Genomic DNA, 20,168 nt, shown 5'->3' on the forward strand with positions numbered 1-20,168 from the left:
TATTTTATAGAATAAATCAACGATTTTTTTTTTCTTATCCTATTCTGCTGGTAACCCAGCTCAAATTCAGGATAAGGATTTTAACTAGAGAAACAAGATAGGATAAACTTCAGGATTAACTTATCATATCTTGTTGTGTCACCAAACACTGGATTGAGACAGGATATGATATAGTTATCCTATCCTGTCTCTTATCCTGTGCACCAAACGGGCCCTAAGAAGAAAAAAAAAAGGTATAATTTTTTTGAACCAAAAGAAAAGGTATACTTAAAATTAGAGAAAGTATCCTTTCGTGTTTGCTCATTGTCCTATCATATGCTTTGGTTTAGAAGATAAACTCATAGATTGACATGTTTGTTCAATAAGTCATTTTGAAAAAGAAAAATTATGAATTATTTGATAATTTTTTTTATTAATTGTGTGCGAAAGATAAGTTATATAATTAAAAAAAAAAATATAGTAGGGTATAATAGAAAAAGTGACATTTAATATTTTATTAGTACTTGTTGAATATTGCCTTGAAATAATGTAAAAATCAGAAAATCATGTTTTGGTAGTCTCTGCCTGCTCACGCCCAGGCGTGGGAGTTGGCGCCCAGGCGTGAAAAAACTGGGCTGAACTCAGGTTGCTCACGCCCAGGCGTGGGAGGCTGCGCCCAGGCGTAGTGTCTGCGGGCCTATATATATATATATGTTATGCGTTTTCTGACTTTTTTAAGGGGTTTTTAGGGTTTCAAAGGCTAACAAAAAGGCTAGGGTTGAGAGATTTCATCTTGGGAAGACTCTAGGGTTAGGGAAACATTCTATCACCTTGGGAAACACTTTCATATTGAATTTCTTGGTCACGGGAAGAAATTCGGGCTTAGGGTAGATTTAGGAAAAACTCTAAATCTTGTAACTCTTGTGGTGAATTTCATTGTAATCAAAGAACAAGTTTGATAGTGGATCGGAGAGCTGCTCTCTCCCCCAGAGTAGGTCACATTGACTGAACTGGGTAAACAATTCTCTTGTGTTCTTTTCTTTTATCGCTTTATCTTTTGATTTGTGATTTTTATTGCCGATCTCATTATTTGATTGCTTAATCGTTATTTGCTCCACACATCAATTATTTTATTGGTGTGATTCAATCCGAATTCACAACAATTGGCGCCCACCGTGGGGCAAAGGATCAAACGATTTAAGTATCATGGGTTCTAAGTGGGACATTGAGAAGTTCACCGGGAGTAACGACTTTGGGTTGTGGAAGGTGAAGGTGAGGGCAATATTAACACAACAGAAGTGTTCAGAAGCTTTGTTAGGAATTGCGAACATGCCTAATACTTTCTCAGCAGCAGAGAAGAACGAGATGAATGATAAGGCATTGAGTGCCATTATCTTGTGCCTCGCGGATAATGTGTTGAGAGAAGTAGCAAAGGAGAGGACTGCTGCAGGGATGTGGTCGAAGCTTGATGCATTGTATATGACCAAGTCCTTGGCACATAAGCAGTGTCTGAAAGAACGGTTGTTCTTCTATCGTATGTCGGAGAACAAGTCCGTGGTTGAGCAGCTTTCGGAGTTCAATAAGATTATTGACGATTTGGCGAACATTGATGTGAACTTGGAGGACGAGGACAAAGCTTTCCACCTATTGTGTGCTTTACCTAAGTCATTTGAAAACCTCAAGGATGCATTGCTCTATGGAAAAGAAGGTACTATCACCTTGGATGAAGTCCAATCGGCTTTGAGAACCAAGGAGATGACTAAGATGACAGACTTGAGGATTGATGACAGCGGAGAAGGGCTGAATGTGGCGAGAGGAAGAAGCGAGAACAAAAGTAAGGGGAAGAGAAAGAAGCATAGGTCCAAGTCTAGGTCAAAGGGTGATGGTGGTGGCAAGTTAAAGTGCTATCATTGTCATGAACCAGGTCACTTCAAGAAGGATTGCCCTGAGAGAAGGGGTGGTGGTATTTCGTCAGCTCAAATTGCCGTTAGTAAAGAGGAAGGTTATGAGAGTGCAAGAGCATTGACAGTTACAAGTTGGGAACCTGAGAAGAGCTGGGTCATGGACTCGGGGTGCTCATATCACATTTGTCCAAGAAAGGAGTACTTTGAAACTTTGGAGCTTAAAGAAGGTGGAGTCGTCCGTCTAGGTAACAATAAAGCGTGCAAGGTTCAAGGTATGGGTACTATTCGTCTTAAAATGTATGACGATCGTGATTTCCTTTTGAAGAATGTGAGGTATATTCCTGAACTTAAAAGAAATTTAATTTCCATAAGCATGTTTGATAATCTAGGGTATTGTACTAGGATTGAACGTGGGGTAATGAGAATTTCTAATGGTGCATTAGTAATTGCTAAGGGGTCTAAAATGAATGGTCTTTACATTTTAGAAGGTTCAACTGTTATTTCTAATGCATTAGTAACTAGTGTTGAAAATGCAGACATAACTAAACTATGGCATTTGAGGTTAGGTCATGTTAGTGAAAGGGGTTTAGTTGAACTAGCTAAACAAGGTTTACTAGGGAAAGAAAAATTGAACAAACTAGACTTTTGTGATAATTGTACTCTAGGAAAACAACATAAGGTTAAGTTTGGGGTGGGAGTGCATAAGTCTACTAGGCCATTCGAGTATGTTCACTCGGATCTTTGGGGTCCAGCATATGTGTCTACTCATGGGGGAGGTTCATATTTTCTTTCAATAATTGATGATTACTCTAGGAGGGTATGGGTTTACATAATAAAGAATAAAAGTGACACTTTTGAAAAATTCAAAGAATGGCATACCTTAATAGAAAATCAAACAGGAAGTAAACTAAAACTTTTAAGGACTGACAATGGCCTGGAGTTTGTTTCAGAGCAGTTTAATGAGTTTTGCAGGAAACTAGGTATAAAGAGGCATAAGACCGTTGCATACACACCGCAGCAGAATGGACTGGCTGAAAGGATGAACAGGACCTTGCTGGAGCGCGTGAGATGTATGCTGTTGGGAGCTGGATTACCCAAGAGTTTCTGGGGAGAGGCAGTTAACACTGCTGCATATTTGATCAACAGATGTCCATCAACAGGAATTGATCTAAAGACACCTATGGAGGTTTGGAGTGGCAAGCCGGCAGACTACTCTAACTTGAAAATCTTTGGAGCTTTAGCATTTGCACATGTCAAGCAAGATAAGCTTGATGCTAGAGCTGTGAAGTGTGTTTTCATTGGTTACCCTGAAGGTGTGAAAGGTTACAAGCTGTGGAAGATGGAGCCTGGAGGATCAAAGTTTATCATAAGCAGGGATGTCACTTTTGATGAGACCCGAATGGGGATGAAGTGCAAAGACCTTGAGAAAAGACCAGAAACGGGGGTGGAGAGAATTCAGTTTGAGGTGGAGCCTTCCACAGATGAGAGGGAAAAGGAGGATGAGACTCAAGTACCTGATGAAAGTGGAAGTGATGATACAACTGTTCCTGACTATCAGCTAGCAAGAGATAGGGAGAGGAGAGTTATTCGTCCACCTAATAGACTCGGTTATGCTGACCTTATTTGTTATGCTTTGAATGCAGCTGAAGAAGTGCAAGACTCGGAACCAAAGAACTTCAGGGAAGCATTAGAAAGCATAGATAGTCAAGACTGGTTGAAGGCAATGAATGAGGAAATGCTTTCATTGGAGAAGAACCAGACTTGGAAGCTTGTGCCATTACCTAAAAATAAAAGGGTAGTTGGTAGCAAGTGGGTGTTCAAAAGAAAAGAAGGTATACCAGGGGTCGAAGCACCAAGGTATAAGGCAAGACTTGTAGCAAAGGGTTTTACTCAGGTTGAGGGGATTGATTACAACGAAATCTTCTCACCTGTGGTGAAACATTGTTCTATAAGGGTACTTATGGCGATTGTTAACATGTATGATCTTGAGTTAGAACAAATGGATGTGAAGACCGCATTCTTACATGGAGAGTTAGAAGAAACTATCTACATGCAACAACCTGAAGGTTTTGTGAAAGACAATTCAAAAGTGTGTTTGTTAAAGAAATCTTTGTATGGGTTGAAGCAGAGTCCAAGACAGTGGTATCGTCGGTTTGATGATTTCTTATTGAAGACTGGATTTGTGAGAAGCAACTATGATAGTTGTGTGTACATGATGAAGAGGAATGAGAAAGTCATTCTCTACCTTCTTCTTTATGTAGATGATATTCTTATGGCAAGTTCTGACAAGCAAGAGATTCAACAGCTCAAGGAGAAACTAAATGGTGAATTTGATATGAAGGATCTTGGCAATGCGAAGAGGATACTTGGTATGGATATCTTGAGAGACCGGAGTAAAGGTGAGTTGTTTTTATCTCAGCATGATTATTTGAAGAAAGTGGTGGAGCGGTTTAGAATGACAGATTCTAAGGTAGTGAACACGCCACTTGGTTACCATTCAAAGTTGTCGATAAAACAGTGTCCTCAATCCAAGGATGAGAGAAAGAAGATGGAGAGTACTCCCTATGCAAGTGGGGTTGGAAGCATCATGTATGGCATGGTTTGTAGTAGGCCTGATTTATCATATGCAATTAGCGTGGTAAGTCGGTTTATGGCAAATCCGGGCCAAGTTCATTGGCAAGCTTTGAAGTGGGTTTTGAGGTATTTGAATGGTTCTTTGAAGGGTGGTCTGAAGTACACAAGAACTGATCCAGGAAGAGATGCTTTGGAGGGATATGTGGATGCGGACTATGCAGGTAACATAGACACTAGAAAATCCTTATCGGGTTTTGTGTTTACATTGTTCGGTACAGCGGTAACGTGGAAGGCCAATCAACAATCTGTTGTAGCTTTGTCAACAACTCAAGCAGAATACATAGCCCTTGTTGAAGGGGTCAAGGAAGCCATATGGTTGAAGGGTATGATTGGAGAAATGGGGATTAATCAAGGATGTGTGAAGATACATTGTGACAATCAGAGTGCCATTCATTTGGCAAATCACCAGGTGTATCATGAAAGGACAAAGCACATTGACATTCGGTTGCATTTTGTAAGAGACATGATTGAGACAAAAGAGATCATGGTGGAGAAAATTGCATCGGAGGAGAATCCAGCTGACATGTTCACCAAATCGTTACCTAGAGCTAAGTTCAAGCATTGCTTGGACTTGATTAACTTCGTTGAAGAGTAGACGGAGGTTGGAGAGAGCAGCACGATGGTTGATGAGAAGTCGCCATCACCATTGATTTAAAGGCAAGGTGGAGAATTGTTGAATATTGCCTTGAAATAATGTAAAAATCAGAAAATCATGTTTTGGTAGTCTCTGCCTGCTCACGCCCAGGCGTGGGAGTTGGCGCCCAGACGTGAAAAAACTGGGCTGAACTCAGGTTGCTCACGCCCAGACGTGGGAGGCTGCGCCCAGGCGTAGTGTCTGCGGGCCTATATATATGTTATGCGTTTTCTGACTTTTTTAAGGGGTTTTTAGGGTTTCAAAGGCTAACAAAAAGGCTAGGGTTGAGAGATTTCATCTTGGGAAGACTCTAGGGTTAGGGAAACATTCTATCACCTTGGGAAACACTTTCATATTGAATTTCTTGGTCACGGGAAGAAATTCGGGCTTAGGGTAGATTTAGGAAAAACTCTAAATCTTGTAACTCTTGTGGTGAATTTCATTGTAATCAAGGAACAAGTTTGATAGTGGATCGGAGAGCTGCTCTCTCCCCCAGAGTAGGTCACATTGACTGAACTGGGTAAACAATTCTCTTGTGTTCTTTTCTTTTATCGCTTTATCTTTTGATTTGTGATTTTTATTGCCGATCTCATTATTTGATTGCTTAATCGTTATTTGCTGCACACATCAATTATTTTATTGGTGTGATTCAATCCGAATTCACAACAGTACTGCACAGTGATTTATGATTAATTAATAAATATAAAATGGTTTGTAATGTTTTTAGAAGCTAAACTTTTGAAATTCATATTATAGTAATTTGAATATTTATTATCAACAAAACGATCTATATTAGTTAAATTTTATTTTCATTTGAATTTCAATATTTTTATTTTTTTAATAGTATTTCAATATTTTTAAAAGTAAATGTATCGTAACTTCTTTTGACGCAATTTTTTGACTCAATTTAAGTATTATATATAAGGCAATTTGGAAATGGCATTATTATTATTATTATTATTATTATTATTATTATTATTATTATTTTTAATATATACATAGGCAAATCGAAGTAGGTTGGTTTAGTGGTGAAATTTTGGAACTTTAGTCTGTTTTTCTCAAAGTTTTTGGTCTGAATCCTTCTGGTGACACTACTTATGTTCGGTCAGACTATATAGAGCAATGCTCTTAGTTCAATTATACTCTCTGCTAGTGAACGATAGAATTAATGTTCCTCGATTTAATCGATCATTGTGCCAAAAAAATTATTTTATCTATTGTACACCGACAACGGTTAAAAACTGTTGCCTAAACTCATGATTCATGCTTACAGGTTATTTTCCTAAAGATAAGTTAATATAGACAAAAGTTATGGTGTTTGTGTTACCAGTGAGCTGCGATAATGTTAACATAAATGACATTCTTTTAGTTTTTCGATAGTATTGTGATTTTGATGAACTCACCATCAATTCAATCATAGAGATGATACTTTCAAGTTTCAAGCAACAAAAGTGAAATTGGAATTACCTTTCTTGAAATTAAATCCCATATTTAAATCACTTTTTGGACAGATGAATGAACATATGCTATTTTTATACTTGGACATTGTCTAATCGCGGCATAAAATAAAAACAAACATTATTACATTTGCATTAGACACCATTGGAAATGTTACTATATTAGGACCAAGGAGGTGTGCCTTTATTTTACGTGCCACTTCTTATTCCACAATATCACAAATTTAGCAGCATCCACGTCAGATTTTAACTCCTTGAGGAGTAAGTAAGTATCATATTGTGTCTTTTTTCTTTTCTTAATGAAAACAACATTAGAAGTAACCTTGACCATGAAATAAAATTAATTGGATACATCACCATCAAATACTATAACCTAAAAAACTCATTTGATTGGCTTTTGCTACTCACGCAAAATTACTATCCGAACAAACTAGTACATTACAAACAACATGGACCAAACACCAAACATGCTTTTCTCATTACTTACATGGAGAATTTTTTTTTGGCATCCTCTAAATTTTTTCACGCTTCCTGCTATATTCCGAAAATATCATTGACCGCTTCTTAGACAACGAACTGAATCCGTTAGCTAAAAAGCGGATGAATAACAAATATTCGAATTCAATAATGTCTTAAGATTTCGGGCCCTCCAAATACCCGTAAGAAAATTGAAATTACTATGTAACAACGTAGTCATACTACATAAGCAAAGCTTCCATGATAACGAATACAAAAGTATTAATTTTAAATCCTACAATATACCTCACACAGAAAAGCAACTCGCATTCTTCATTACTTAATCTCCTTTGTCTTCTTAGTATACTTCTATAACATACCAAAGGGCCATGAATAGTAGACAATACAAATCATTTCATTCATAACAAAAAAATGAAATTCTTAATGATAACAAGATTTTAAAAATACTAGAGCTTTGCCATAATTGAATCATTCAACCGAAGGGAAGGAACTGACTAGAAATCAAAAAGTTTTTGTAATTAGATTATTTGGTAAAGTCACAACAGAAAATTGTTGCTGCTAACAACTACCTCAGCAATATAATTTGGACAGGTAGAGTGTAACTCAGAGGTAGCAAGAAATATAGAAGTAGAACCCAAAATAATCAATTAGAAATTATAACTCTTCAATATATCAAATACTCAGTGTCTACATTATATATGTACTATCAATCACAATCACAATCACATTAGAAACTTTACCAATGCAGCATTTCATGATCCACTCCGGAAGCCTCAAGTAAGTTGAAATAATCGGGATAATCAAACAAAGGCAAAACCCGACTTTCATCCAAGTTTAAATCCGGATATGGATCATTTTGAAGTGAGTCACCAATTTCGGGGACGTAAAGCACGAACACATGTCTGAGTTCAACGATGGAGAGTTGATTAAAGTCGAGGACATTATAACGGAAATCAATAGGTAAATTTTGGTGAAGATCGAGGGGATTCCAGAGGTGAGTTTTACTGTTTACATTTGGACCGATTCTGATCAACCAAGGGAGAGTGTTTGTTGTTGTGGTGGTGGTGGTTTGATGAGAAAGATGGTGTGTTTTACGAGGTAGCCTATGGAATTGGGGTTGTTGGCATAGTATAAGGGTAGTGGAATCTTCAAAGGTAAGTGGTTTTTTAATGCAAGCAAAAAAACTTCATTCAAATAATGATAAGGGACCGACGGAGATTAATCACTGCTAAATGGTGGTAAAGACTACTATCAAAAAATAATCATAACACTAGAGTAGTTTGAACAAAAAAAATTGAAAATCCATTTCACTGAACAAAATATGAGATATACATTGAAATAAGGAAGCTACTACATACATCTAATACACCCCACTTGGGGTAATGCAACATATAGGGGTCAATATCACTACCACTAATAACAAGAAGCAACAAATTGAAGAAAAACCAGAATTACATACAAACAATAGCAATAGCCAAGATCAGTGAATTGAAGTTAGGACAACAAGTCTTCATAATTGTTGAAGACAAAGATCCTTGTATGGTTTCCACCTTCAAGTGTGTCTATACAAGACAAGGTCAAAAGAACTCATTCAACTCTCTCATAAAATGTCTCATTTGATACAATGCTCTACCATCAACAAAGCCGGTGATGATGATGACAACAACTAACAGAGAAAATCATCAAGACAAAATTGTAGCTTAAACGCTACGATTTTAACAATCATATGATTATAACAATCCAACATATGAAAGCTTCATGTTTAATTTGCACCAAGGCAAGTTACTCCTTCACATGTTCATACAAACATCTGTTATGATCGTTGAAGAACAAGATTTAGCTCCATGGACGATTTGGCCAATAAACCACCCCTCCTGCGTCAAATAATCAAAAGAAAAAAAAATAGAATGTAAATCTCGGTTTCTGTATCAACACGTAAATGAAGTAACATTTTGTTCAAAGGTTTACTAAGCATCATTTTACTCAACTCGGTCACAAGTCTAGCAAGGTATTGAATTAACCAAAAGATGGATTTAATTCTTGTTTAATAAAACTCGTTGATGCATAAAAAAATCATAGTCAACTTAGACTAGAGACATGAAAGGAACCACAAAATACAAGATTACCGTATCAGCAATGGAAGAATGGTTTGGACTTTTTGCAGTTCCATAAAGCAAGCGTTGCAACATTCCCTCCTGTCCTCGAGATTTCATACAAGTTAGATTTGTCAACATATAAACTACATAAGATAGAGAATGGAAAATTAATTGAAAACTTGACACACCTTTCCTCTCGATGCAGATCAACCCCAACAGAGGGAGGTGCTGAAATGGTTGCATTTATTGTTGAACCAAAAACTGCCACAAACTTTAACAACATATCTAGTGACACCTTTACATGTCTGCACATTAAAAATAAAGTAAATGACTCGCAGACACAAGATTATGACTTTTATACAATGCGGACATCAGAAACATATAATATATTTTGAACTCAATATCATTGATTCCCACATTCAACTCTCACCATGAGTTTCAAAACCATTGTATTAATGAAAAATTACCTTTCTGTCTTGCTATCCAGCAAACCTGTGAGCACAGGAAGTAAGGAAGAAAGTAAATCCAATGTAAGAATCTCCATCTTTTCCATAAGAACACTAATAACATCTGCTTGAACCTGCATCGAGATGAAACTAATTTCAATAAATACAGAACACTAATACAGAACAGAAACAAACCAACAAGTGTCACACAACACAACAACTTCAATAAATACGCACGGATTGATCTGGCAGCTTTCTTAAAGCATTGATAGCACCTTTGATATCATTCCGTTCCCAAAAATGCCGCACCACCTACAAATACACATTATAATCACTAACCAGTAAGCGGCGTTGATTGCAAAATGTTTTCAATCTCTAACATTTTTTCCTTACGAACAAAAACACATTAATATTTTCTTCTCTTTTATTCAGAAAAAACTATATTGGCGACTAACTGAAATTACCTGTAATTTTGTCAAGCGTGAACGGAGATTACTTAATGTTGCATCATGGGTTTCCATCAGACCTTCAATTATTGTCATTTCATTTGGAGAGTTTGAATCCCTTTGAGAAACTTGAGGTTCAACTTTCTGACAAAATTAAATAACAGAATAAACATGACTTAGTAGTTATAAGTACCCCAAAGCAACAACTTGTGAAAATGAGAGAGCATGACTGTGTTTTATCTCTCACACTCTCACATTCTCTCAAAACAATTGATATTTCGTTTTCTATTTTGTACATTATAGAAGACAGAAAACAGTTAAATTCAGAAAAATCAAAATAGAAAAGCAGTAACAATTGAGCAATGATCCAAATCCAACTAGGATATTTCATGCAACGGTTTAAGAGAAAAATATGTGTTAGCAGTGTAGCATATCAACTAGGATATTGCATGTGTGCGTGTGTGTGTGTGTAGTTGCTATATATAACACACCTACTGTTAGCAGTGTAGCACATACCAAGAATCTTTTTAAACACACCATAGACCTAAAACCTTAAGCCCCAAATTTGCAGGAAAAAATTTGGTAAAACACATCCTATCAATCTTAGAGGAGGCTAATTCATAATTCCATTCTATCTTCTTTCTTTGTTTAAAAAAATTACATTAATTGCTTTTTTGTTGCAAGACAAGAAACTCCTCTAATAAATATTTAGACGTCACTAAATACTTTATATGCCTACTTTATACTACTCAACAGGAGTTACAGAACTAAAGCAAGCAGAAATCAATGACATATGCACAAGAAAAATGAAGGAACATAAAGTTTTTCCTGATATCGTGTTAAATTACAGATTTTACAACTGAGATAAAATATAAAAAACGACCAAAGTTATGTATATCATACTATCAAACCTAGAAAAATCTCAATTAGATAGTTGCAGGCTAGAAGCTATAAACTTGGACCTACATACATAATTAAGAATTTTTTTAACTAAAACGTATAAGCTTCGGAGAAAGTTGAGACGAAATTTTACCAGTATGTTGGGACTGGGAGATTCATCAATGTCAGATATTGAGTTAGGAATGGAGGGCATATTGTTTCGATCTTCATTGCGGGGAATTCTTCCTTTCCTCTCAAATACCGTGGAGGATGCATTAGTTTGAACTTCATTGCGGAGAATTCTTTCTCTCCTCTCAAATGCCGTGGATGGGGGTGCATTAGTTTGAACTTCATTGCGGGGAATTCTTTCTTTCCTTTCAAACACCATAGAGTGGGATGTATTAGTTTGAACTTCACTGCGGGGAATTCTTTCTTTCCTCTCAAGCACCATAGAGTGGGATGCATTAGTTTGAACTTCACTGCGGGCGATTCTTTCTTTCCTCACAAATGCCATAGAGGGGGAGACATTAGTTTGAACTTCACTGCGGGGAATTCTTTCTTTCCTCTCAAATACCGAAGAGCGGGATGCATTAGTTTGAACTTCACTACGGGGTATTCTTTCTTTTCTCTCAAATACCGTGGAGGGTGATGCACTTGTTTGATCTTCATTCCGAGGAATTCTTTCTTTCCTCTCAGATACCATGGTGGGGTGTGTATTAGTTTGAGCTTCATCGCGGGGAATTTTTTCTTTCTTCTGAAATACTGTGGAGGGGGATTCATTAGTTAGATTTTCGTCGCGGGGAATCTTTTCTTTCCTATCAAATACCGCCGTGGGGTATGCATTAGTTTGAACTTCAATGCTGGGAATTCTTTCTGTCCTCTTAAATAACGCAGAGGAGGATTCATTAGTTAGATCTTCATCGCGGGGAATTTTTTCTTTCCTTTCAAATACCGTCGCGGGGTACACATTTGTTTGAACTTCATTGCGGGGAATTCTTTCTTTCCTCTCAAATACCGTGGAGAGGGACTCATCCTTTTGATCTTCATTGCGAGGAATTCTTTCTTTCCTCTCAAATACCACGGAGGGGGTTGCAATAGTTTGATCTTCGTTGCGGGGAATTCTTTCTTTCCTCTCAAATACTGTGGAGGGGAACTCATCCGTTTGATCTTCATTGCGGGGAATTATTTCTTTCCTCTCAAATTCCGTGGAGGGGTATGAATTAGTTTGATCTTCATTATGAATATTTCCAGCTGCTTCATTAATTGTGGGGAGGGGTGGATTAATTTGATCTTCATTGACTTGAACACTTTCTCTTCTTTCAAATCTCTCAACCAGAGAACGGGTCCTTCCTCGTACAACAGCTACTTCAATAATAGAATATAGATTTTTTCAGTTTTCAGTGGCTATACATTTCAAAACTACTAATATAATTCATAAAGTATGACAAACCTCCATTGACATATTTGACTGGAGCAATTTCTTCGTTGGAAGTAGAGGACTCAACACCTGAAACAAATCAGAAAATCACTTGTAAATGCTTATCCAAAAAAAATCACTTTTTAACTCAAAAGACACAACTTTGAAGCTTAAATATTAATCCAAAGTATGCATAACATAACTGATTGAATGAACTTATACATGGAAGGTCAGAACAAAAATCCCAACAAGCTACTACTCAGAACATATGCTTTTTCACATCCCTAAAAGATCTTATGTTTCAAGAGTGTTGACCAACAATTTATTCGCTACTCATGTGAATAGGATCAAAACAAAAAAGAATAATTCAAACAAGAAGCAAATAGTTAAGGGAAATGATTTCAGGTAACAATCTACACATGGTATAACTAAGGAGAACTCATGTATAAGAGGAAATGTAGACTATATAAGCAAAAATAAGAGAATATGATATATAAATATAATCAGTGTTGACTTGCAATTTTAATCCGCCAAGGGGTTTAACACGAAAAACTTACGTTTTGTCAGATTAAAAAATTTGTATGGAGATACAGTTTTGTCAGACTTGTCTGTGATAGGATGTTTATCTTCACAAGATTCTTTGACTTCATTCTGAGATCCAAGATCACCTTGTAACTTAGGATCTTTCGTACTGTGTAATTTACTTGCACTGTCACAAAAAGTTCCAGAGTTCGCATTTGAAAACTTATCCATATCAAATCTGCCTGTGGATGCTCTTCGTACATGAGCTGGTTTAAGTAGCATCCCGGGTTTTGTCTTTGAAAAGGTGATGGTCTCTTTTACAGGTTTTGCGAAGTCCTTAGCATCAGCAATGTCCCTCGGTACAATGAGAGATTTTTTCGTTGCTTGTTCATTTGATTTTACTTGAACTTTTGTTGCAGGATTCTGCTTCATTGTTTCCGAGTTACAAATTTCTTTGGATTCCTCGATCATATCTACTTTTGCAGAATTAAAAGATGCTGATCTCTGTAAAGCAACAGGCTTCCCACCAGAAGCTTTATACATAAAATAATAACACTATTAGATTTACAGTCAGCAAAGTAATCACAATTATAAATACATAAACACCATTAAAAATATGTACGTATCCCGTTGAAATGCATTCATCATGTCAACAAATTTGCTAGATGCTTGCAAGTAAATTAAACTTTCCAACTTGAGTCACTTAGAAAGCTAGAGACTTATGAAATTTGGCAGAATCAGTTTCAGTAACGAAATTTAGAGGACAATTTGAGAAATTATTTTTTACCGCAACAATAGTTATACTTACTACCATTAAAGTGAAAGAATAAATTGGCATATAATACTCGCATTAAATACAACAATAACACTGTAACTAATTAATACAGAACTTCAAATTTCAAACAGCACCTGAGGAGAGACAAAAAAATCAGTGGCTTACAGTCGATATATATATTCTTTATCTCTTTCGACTCATCAGGAGAAATGCTGCGAAACCCAGAAGTTGGTCCTGCATCAACCTTTACTTTTTCCAGTTTACTTCCCTTAAGACTGTCTTTCTGCTCTGTGCCTACATCTTTCTTGAGATCCAAGCCATCTCCATATGGCTCAATAAGCTGAGACATAGAAACTACCACTCAGAATAAGGGCTAACATACAATAGCACGTGCATCTCAAAACATTCTTTGTTACAGAATAATACGGAAACCAAATATATAATCTAAACATATCTAGTGTATAATGGGTCTTACCGATATATCTGCTACCCAAACTCCAACAGAATTTCGGTAGTATGAGCACCCTAAAAGTTTGCCATCATGAATGCAGAGATCACCGAGTGTTGTCCATCCCATATCAACAGTGTCATGACAAATAACGGGTTCCCAAGAAAACACCTGCAATATATGAGCTTTGCAAATGAAATCTTTATCTTGATACATGTGATGCATTATTTATTTATACTATACTCTAAATGTAATAAAAAAATTGCAACAATTTTTACCTTCAAACCATCTTCATGTCCGCTAAATAGGGTCCTTCCATCAGGATGAAAAGCAATGGAGCGTACTCCTGTGGCCTGATAAAAAAGTAATATAATGTACTTCAGATAAGTAATAAGCAATATAAATTGGAGTGAAGACCCATTTCGGTCCCTCACAAATTTATGACGGGACAATTCGGTCCCTAACAATAATAAAACTCAAATTAGTAACATTTTCATACTGAGGACAAATTAGTCCCTCTGTCATAACGAAATGGGGACTAGTTTTTATGTTATATAATCATTATAATGTACTTCAGATAATCTGCATGCACATTACGGGCATAAACAATAAACTTCAACAATAAAGTAATATAATGTACTTCAGATAAGTAAAAAGTAATATAATGTACTTCAGATAAGCAATGCAATTTATACTTATTGATGAAGTTTATTGTTTATGCCCGTAATGTGCATGCATTTGGGAGAATAAATGTATAAGTTTCCATACGAAGAAAATCCAAAAAAGACAGTTCAAGGACAACATAGTTTTTGTGGACAATTTAGCATGCTTCAAAGGAAATAACTGCATCAAGCCAAATTTACTGACACGTTTTAGGGATTCGTAGGTTTAAAATTAAGAAAAGATATTGTAGTATCGGCATATATCTGCATATTAAAGTAAACTTTAACCCTGACAATTTCAGTAAATGGAGTGATGTTCCTGATCATAACGACAGTGTAAAATTACAAACCGGAAAGAAGTGTCAAGAATCGTACGAGTTAGCAATGAAGTAGTACTTAATAGTAGCATGAAACTTATCCAAAGGTGTTGTGAGCGAGATATAAGAGTAGAACAAGCCCAAGATATAGCATACAATATATGAATATGATAGTTTCCTCTCAAGCATAAGAATAAAGATTCAGCCGGTTAAAATACCTCACGCCTAGCAGATCCAATCAGTTCAAAGGTTTCTAAATCCCAGAATTTCACCGTTTTATCTGCTGAACCTGCGAAACAGTTTTTGAACTTCAATATCAATAACTGTTTTTTCAATAACTTAATAGTTATACATGTATATAGAAAAGGTGTTGTTAGAATTTTCCAAGATAGAGAGGGAACGGCTATAAAAAACAAAACACTGGCATTGATGCTATGGGAGATAGAGAAGGATCTTTAATGTTTATTGATGAAATTTTTACATGAGAACAACCATGTTTATCCTCATGCTTTCAGTTTGATTGTTCTATTAATTTAATTAGACATAAATTCAATTTCTAGGTAGGACATGGTTGAGGATTTGATAATTAAAGGGAAATAAAGCACAGAAATAATTATAGATAGGTTTTGCATGCATAAATCTTGTGGCTAGATATTTGTGAGATATAGTATATATTACAGTATATAGCATAAGGTAGAACACGTTTTTCATTAAACTCGACCAATCATAAAATCTAAGTAAATTTTCATTTAGTGCACTAAAATTTATATCACTCATTTAATAGAGATTTCTTCTACATATCAATCTAATTAAAGAAGTACGTGATTATGAAAATACATATATAGATATTGTACTGACATTAACATCGACCACTCTAGAGCGTCCCAACAAGTCAAAAATCATTAAATCACCTGTAGCCAGAAGAAACTCTAGCGGATGGAAATTTAAGGACGTAATGTGTCCGTCATGGAAATTGAAATCATGCAAGAGCTTTCCGGCAGTTAGATCCCATACCTGTAAATTAGTGATAAGGTAGTCATGCAGTTTATAGATACACAAATTGTAACAAATAATATCAATTGTAAGGTGTACTACAATGGATTCATAGATGTCTGTAATTACCTTTACAACATTATCATGTCCGCCGGATACTACCCAACGACCATCAGGAGTAAATTTGATAGTGCTGATGCCCTGGTTATGACCCTTGTATGTATGAATACATCCTTTTTTCCGGTTGTCCCAAATCTTTAGATTAGTGTCCATGGCACCAGATGCAAAAAACTCACCAAATGGATGAAACTCAACAGATGTACAATTGGATCTGTGCCCGGCAACAGTGCGAACCACTATACTTCAAGAACAATGATAAAAATATTAAAGCACATAAAAAATAAATTGGATATTGTAACTTAAAATGGTACTTATGGATTCTCCTATAGGGTTATGCATACAATGTAGATAGCTAAATTTATAGTCCCTGGATCAAATAACTGTCTAAGTTTACGATCACCAAGTTTTCATTCATTCCAAGATCATCATGGAGTTAAGGACTAATTAAAGACTTAACTTACTCTTCGATTCTTCCAAATCCCAAAGTCTTATCACACCCGATGATGATCCAGCAAGAACTAACACTTCTCCCGAATCAAATGCAACGGATTCGACCGGACTAGTATGACCAGACAAACTCTGCACATAATTACAGTCAATCAGCATTGTTAGGCCACGCTTAAATGCTCGAAATGCTGGAAAAACAAAGGCAGCCAATTTAAAAGCCATCACACTTGCACTGACCGATAATGAAGCTGGTTTGCCAATAGTCCATAGATTGACCTTATGATCATCTCCTCCTGTAACGAAATGACGACATCCCTTCTTTCCAATAGTCAAACAATTGACATTGCTTGAATGAGCCACAAATTCCTCTAAAGTTTATAGGCTCAGGAAATCACATTGTCAACAAATACACTCAACAACTTACAAAATCAGATTAACAAAAAAAAAATTCAATGCCCCCAACAAATTGAAAATCAATTTTTTAAACCTTAACCAACAAAACCTACAACTTTATATAAAAAAATTTTGATTTTCAAATACAAGAGGTAAAAAAAAAATGCTGAATGTTTCAAATGATAGAAATGAAAGAGAAAAAAAACTGACAAACCCAGAAATCAAAGGCAACACATTGAAAACTCCAATTAACTTCTGCAACAATTTCCAGATACTAAATTTTAAAAATAAATAAACTTTTCACCTCAACTTCCAAAATTTGCTTCACTAAAAGATTAAAAACACTAAAATAAAATTAAAAAAAATAATCAAAGCTATAAAGATACACACCTAACCTAGATTTCAATACAAAGTACCTAATTTTATTTAACCTTTTTTTTGCAAAAAAAAAAAAAAAAAAGGTGAAGCAATTCCAGATGCTAATCAATTTCATCAAGAATAATACATTTATTTATTCATTAAAAAAAAAAAAAAAAGATACGTATTTTATATCCACGCTTTGCCATTTTTTGTTGGGCACCAATGAAAGCAGCTTCTTGAGCTGAAATGAAACTCCTTTCTGAAGTAAAGCACCAATTGATGACTTGGGTCGACTTCAAAAATGAGTCTTGCTGCTTCTGCTTCCTCCAGAAGCACGATTCAGAAGCAGATTGTTAGGTAGATGAAAAATGAAAATCTTCAGCAGAAGTTAGGAATTTGATTTTATATGTCAGAAGGGAAAATGGTTTTATGAAAAATATTATTTTAAAGAGAATAATTCAGATTCAACTCTTCTGAGATGAACTCAGAACTCTCAGAAAGAATGGATTTCTCTTTCCTTTTATTTTTTCAATGGTAATAACTAAATTATTTCATTTTTTATGTCATAATTAAATATTATTACTTTTTCTTATGTGTTTTTTTCTTTTTTTGTACCTTTTTATTATTTTTTGTATTTTTTTTCTTTTTATATACCATAATTTTGATATCTATAAATGTTATTTGTGGTTCTTTGAACTTAACTCAATTGGCAGAGATAGTATATTATATAAGTAGATGACTCGATTTCAAACTCCAATTATCATCTCATTTTTCTGCGAATGTATTAAAATTACTGATAAGTTATTAAACATTGAAGCTATTTTTAATATATTTAAATATATTTTTTGTTGGTCAATTTAATCATAAAATTATTAATAATTTTTTTGACTAAAAATAATTATTAATAATTAAAAATACTAAAAATGTATTTACATCTTTAATATGTTTAGTCAAAAAAAAAATATATATATTTAAAGATTAATGTGACAATGACTAATACAGTATTTTTTATGACCAAAATGATTATTTATAATGTAATTTTATAAATTGAATGTGGGGGGAGGAAGGACACGTTGAGTTGCAATAACTCTCTATTTCAATTTCAAAGGGGATACAAACTAACGGTAAGTCGGTAAGCAAGGAACAATATTACGTACTAAAAGTGTCTCCAGATAGTTTAATTAAGCATATAAATAAGAAAATCATGTTTTTAAAATTGTGCATTTAATATATTGAAATTGTAAAAAGTTATCTCATCAATATTAATTTTCTTATTTTTTATTTCTATTTTTGGTATGTTTAACTAGTGTTTCGGGACACTGTTTAGCATAATCCCTATGTTAATGCTAATAAAAAAACGAGTTGTACACAATTTTTAGTTGGAAAAATAGCCATTTTGATCTTTGAATATGCGGCTAGTTGTCATAATAGTTTGTGACTATATAAAAATATAGAATAGTCCAGACTCGTGAATTAAATGATTTTTTTTAAATAAACCAATATTTAAAAAGGTTGTCTTTTTTCAATCAATATTTTTTTATATGTACGGATCAAACTCAAGAGTCAGAACCAAATAATAAGTTTGAACCCGGGCTCCTGCACATATAGTGTGATGTTTCTATCAACTGAGTTAAATTTACAAGGACATTTTAAATATTATTTTTCAACTTTTAATATTTTTTATTAGATTTATTTATTTTGCAAAGGGATTTCATACATTTATTTATACTTTTAAAAGTAGCAATTTTATTAAAATATAAAACTCGATCGATTAAGAGATCTCTTCATTTTATTTTACTGTAGAATTCATGGCTATTGTTGTTCTCTAGAACCATGTACGTACCCTTCGTTTTCTTTGATGTTGCCATTGCGATTTCATTTCATGGCTCATGTCTATTGGATCGTGGCTGACGTGCCGTTTCTTGTGGTATACTACTACTACTATATTATTATTTTTTTTTGACTAAATAAAAGATATTCATTCATTCAAATTGATAAGAGTACATCGATGCAATACAAATCAAAATCGCTAAAAACAAAAAGGATGAATCTGCGAACAAACTCACAGCATCCGTGTTAATAGCATCAAACGGCATATTGCAAAAGCCTACATATTTGACTATATTGAAGTTTCCGGAACATTCATGTCGCCGGATCTGTAGCGTTGATGGTACAAAAGTCATTGATTGGTTCTGCACTGGATCAACCTTAATCTTCAAACCTGAAACAAATGAACACCGCACAAAGACGGGACAACAATACTCCGCACTAAGACGGGACAACAATACTGAAAATCAAAACAAAGGATAAAATCGCAAAGATGAAAACAAAACTATAAGACTTAAACTATGTGAAAATCACTTATTTGTATTAAAAAGCAAGAAGAAAAAAATGTAAAGGGGTGATTTTAGGCCAAAAATTGACCTAAAACCACCCCTCTATGGGTGAGAGAAGAAGAAGAAAATCAAAAAGTACTATATTATTATGGGTCTTGTTAACATGTGCCCTTAGGGCATATGTTAAGATATACCAAAATAGAAATTCAACATTTAATTGTACAAGAAATTTAATGCTTCAAAAGTCAAAATGCACAAATTAGCATTTAATAATTTCTATTTTTGCTTCCTTAACATGTGCCTTAAGGGCACAAGTTAACATTCTCCTATTATTATTATACTCCATCCGTCCCATATTATGAGCAAAAAAAATATTTTCACATTTATTAAGAAAAATAAAATATGATCATTTGAAGTGTGACTTTT

The 20,168-nt window shown here is 34.8% G+C and overlaps 1 protein-coding gene across 2 annotated transcripts; it reads right to left on the reverse strand.

Moving 5' to 3' along the window:
• Positions 1-8,364: 8,364 nt before the first annotated feature.
• On the reverse strand, positions 8,365-17,971 carry LOC123911244 (katanin p80 WD40 repeat-containing subunit B1 homolog KTN80.4). Of its 2 annotated transcripts, XM_045962619.1 has the most exons (18): positions 17,588-17,971; positions 16,891-17,021; positions 16,668-16,785; positions 16,216-16,442; positions 16,005-16,107; positions 15,312-15,382; positions 14,393-14,467; positions 14,142-14,285; positions 13,832-14,006; positions 12,927-13,424; positions 12,403-12,459; positions 11,107-12,317; positions 10,092-10,217; positions 9,865-9,939; positions 9,649-9,761; positions 9,370-9,486; positions 9,212-9,280; positions 8,365-8,959 (listed from the first exon to the last, which is right to left on the reverse strand). In XM_045962619.1, exons 1-18 carry the CDS (start codon positions 17,610-17,612, stop codon positions 8,899-8,901), a joined length of 3,396 nt encoding a protein of 1,131 aa, XP_045818575.1. In that variant the 5' UTR covers positions 17,613-17,971; the 3' UTR covers positions 8,365-8,898. The 2 variants fall into 2 exon arrangements, with proteins under 2 accessions (XP_045818575.1, XP_045818574.1); XM_045962618.1 differs by having other exon boundaries at positions 16,005-16,442; positions 17,588-17,927.
• Positions 17,972-20,168: the final 2,197 nt, after the last annotated feature.

This window comes from Trifolium pratense, linkage group LG2 (genome assembly GCF_020283565.1).
Source record: "Trifolium pratense cultivar HEN17-A07 linkage group LG2, ARS_RC_1.1, whole genome shotgun sequence".
Taxonomy (NCBI): Eukaryota; Viridiplantae; Streptophyta; class Magnoliopsida; order Fabales; family Fabaceae; genus Trifolium; species Trifolium pratense.

What these genes read in the sequence shown, in the direction of transcription:
- LOC123911244 (XM_045962618.1), bottom strand. Translation starts at nt 17,612, where the DNA reads ATGGCAAAGCGTGGATATAAAATAC. An exon ending in GGATTTGGAAGAATCGAAGA is followed by an intron (nt 16,443 to 16,667) that starts GTAAGTTAAGTC and finishes CTTGAAGTATAG; the next exon opens with TGGTTCGCACTGTTGCCGGG. An exon ending in AAAGAATATATATATCGACT is followed by an intron (nt 13,425 to 13,831) that starts GTAAGCCACTGA and finishes TTATGTATAAAG; the next exon opens with CTTCTGGTGGGAAGCCTGTT.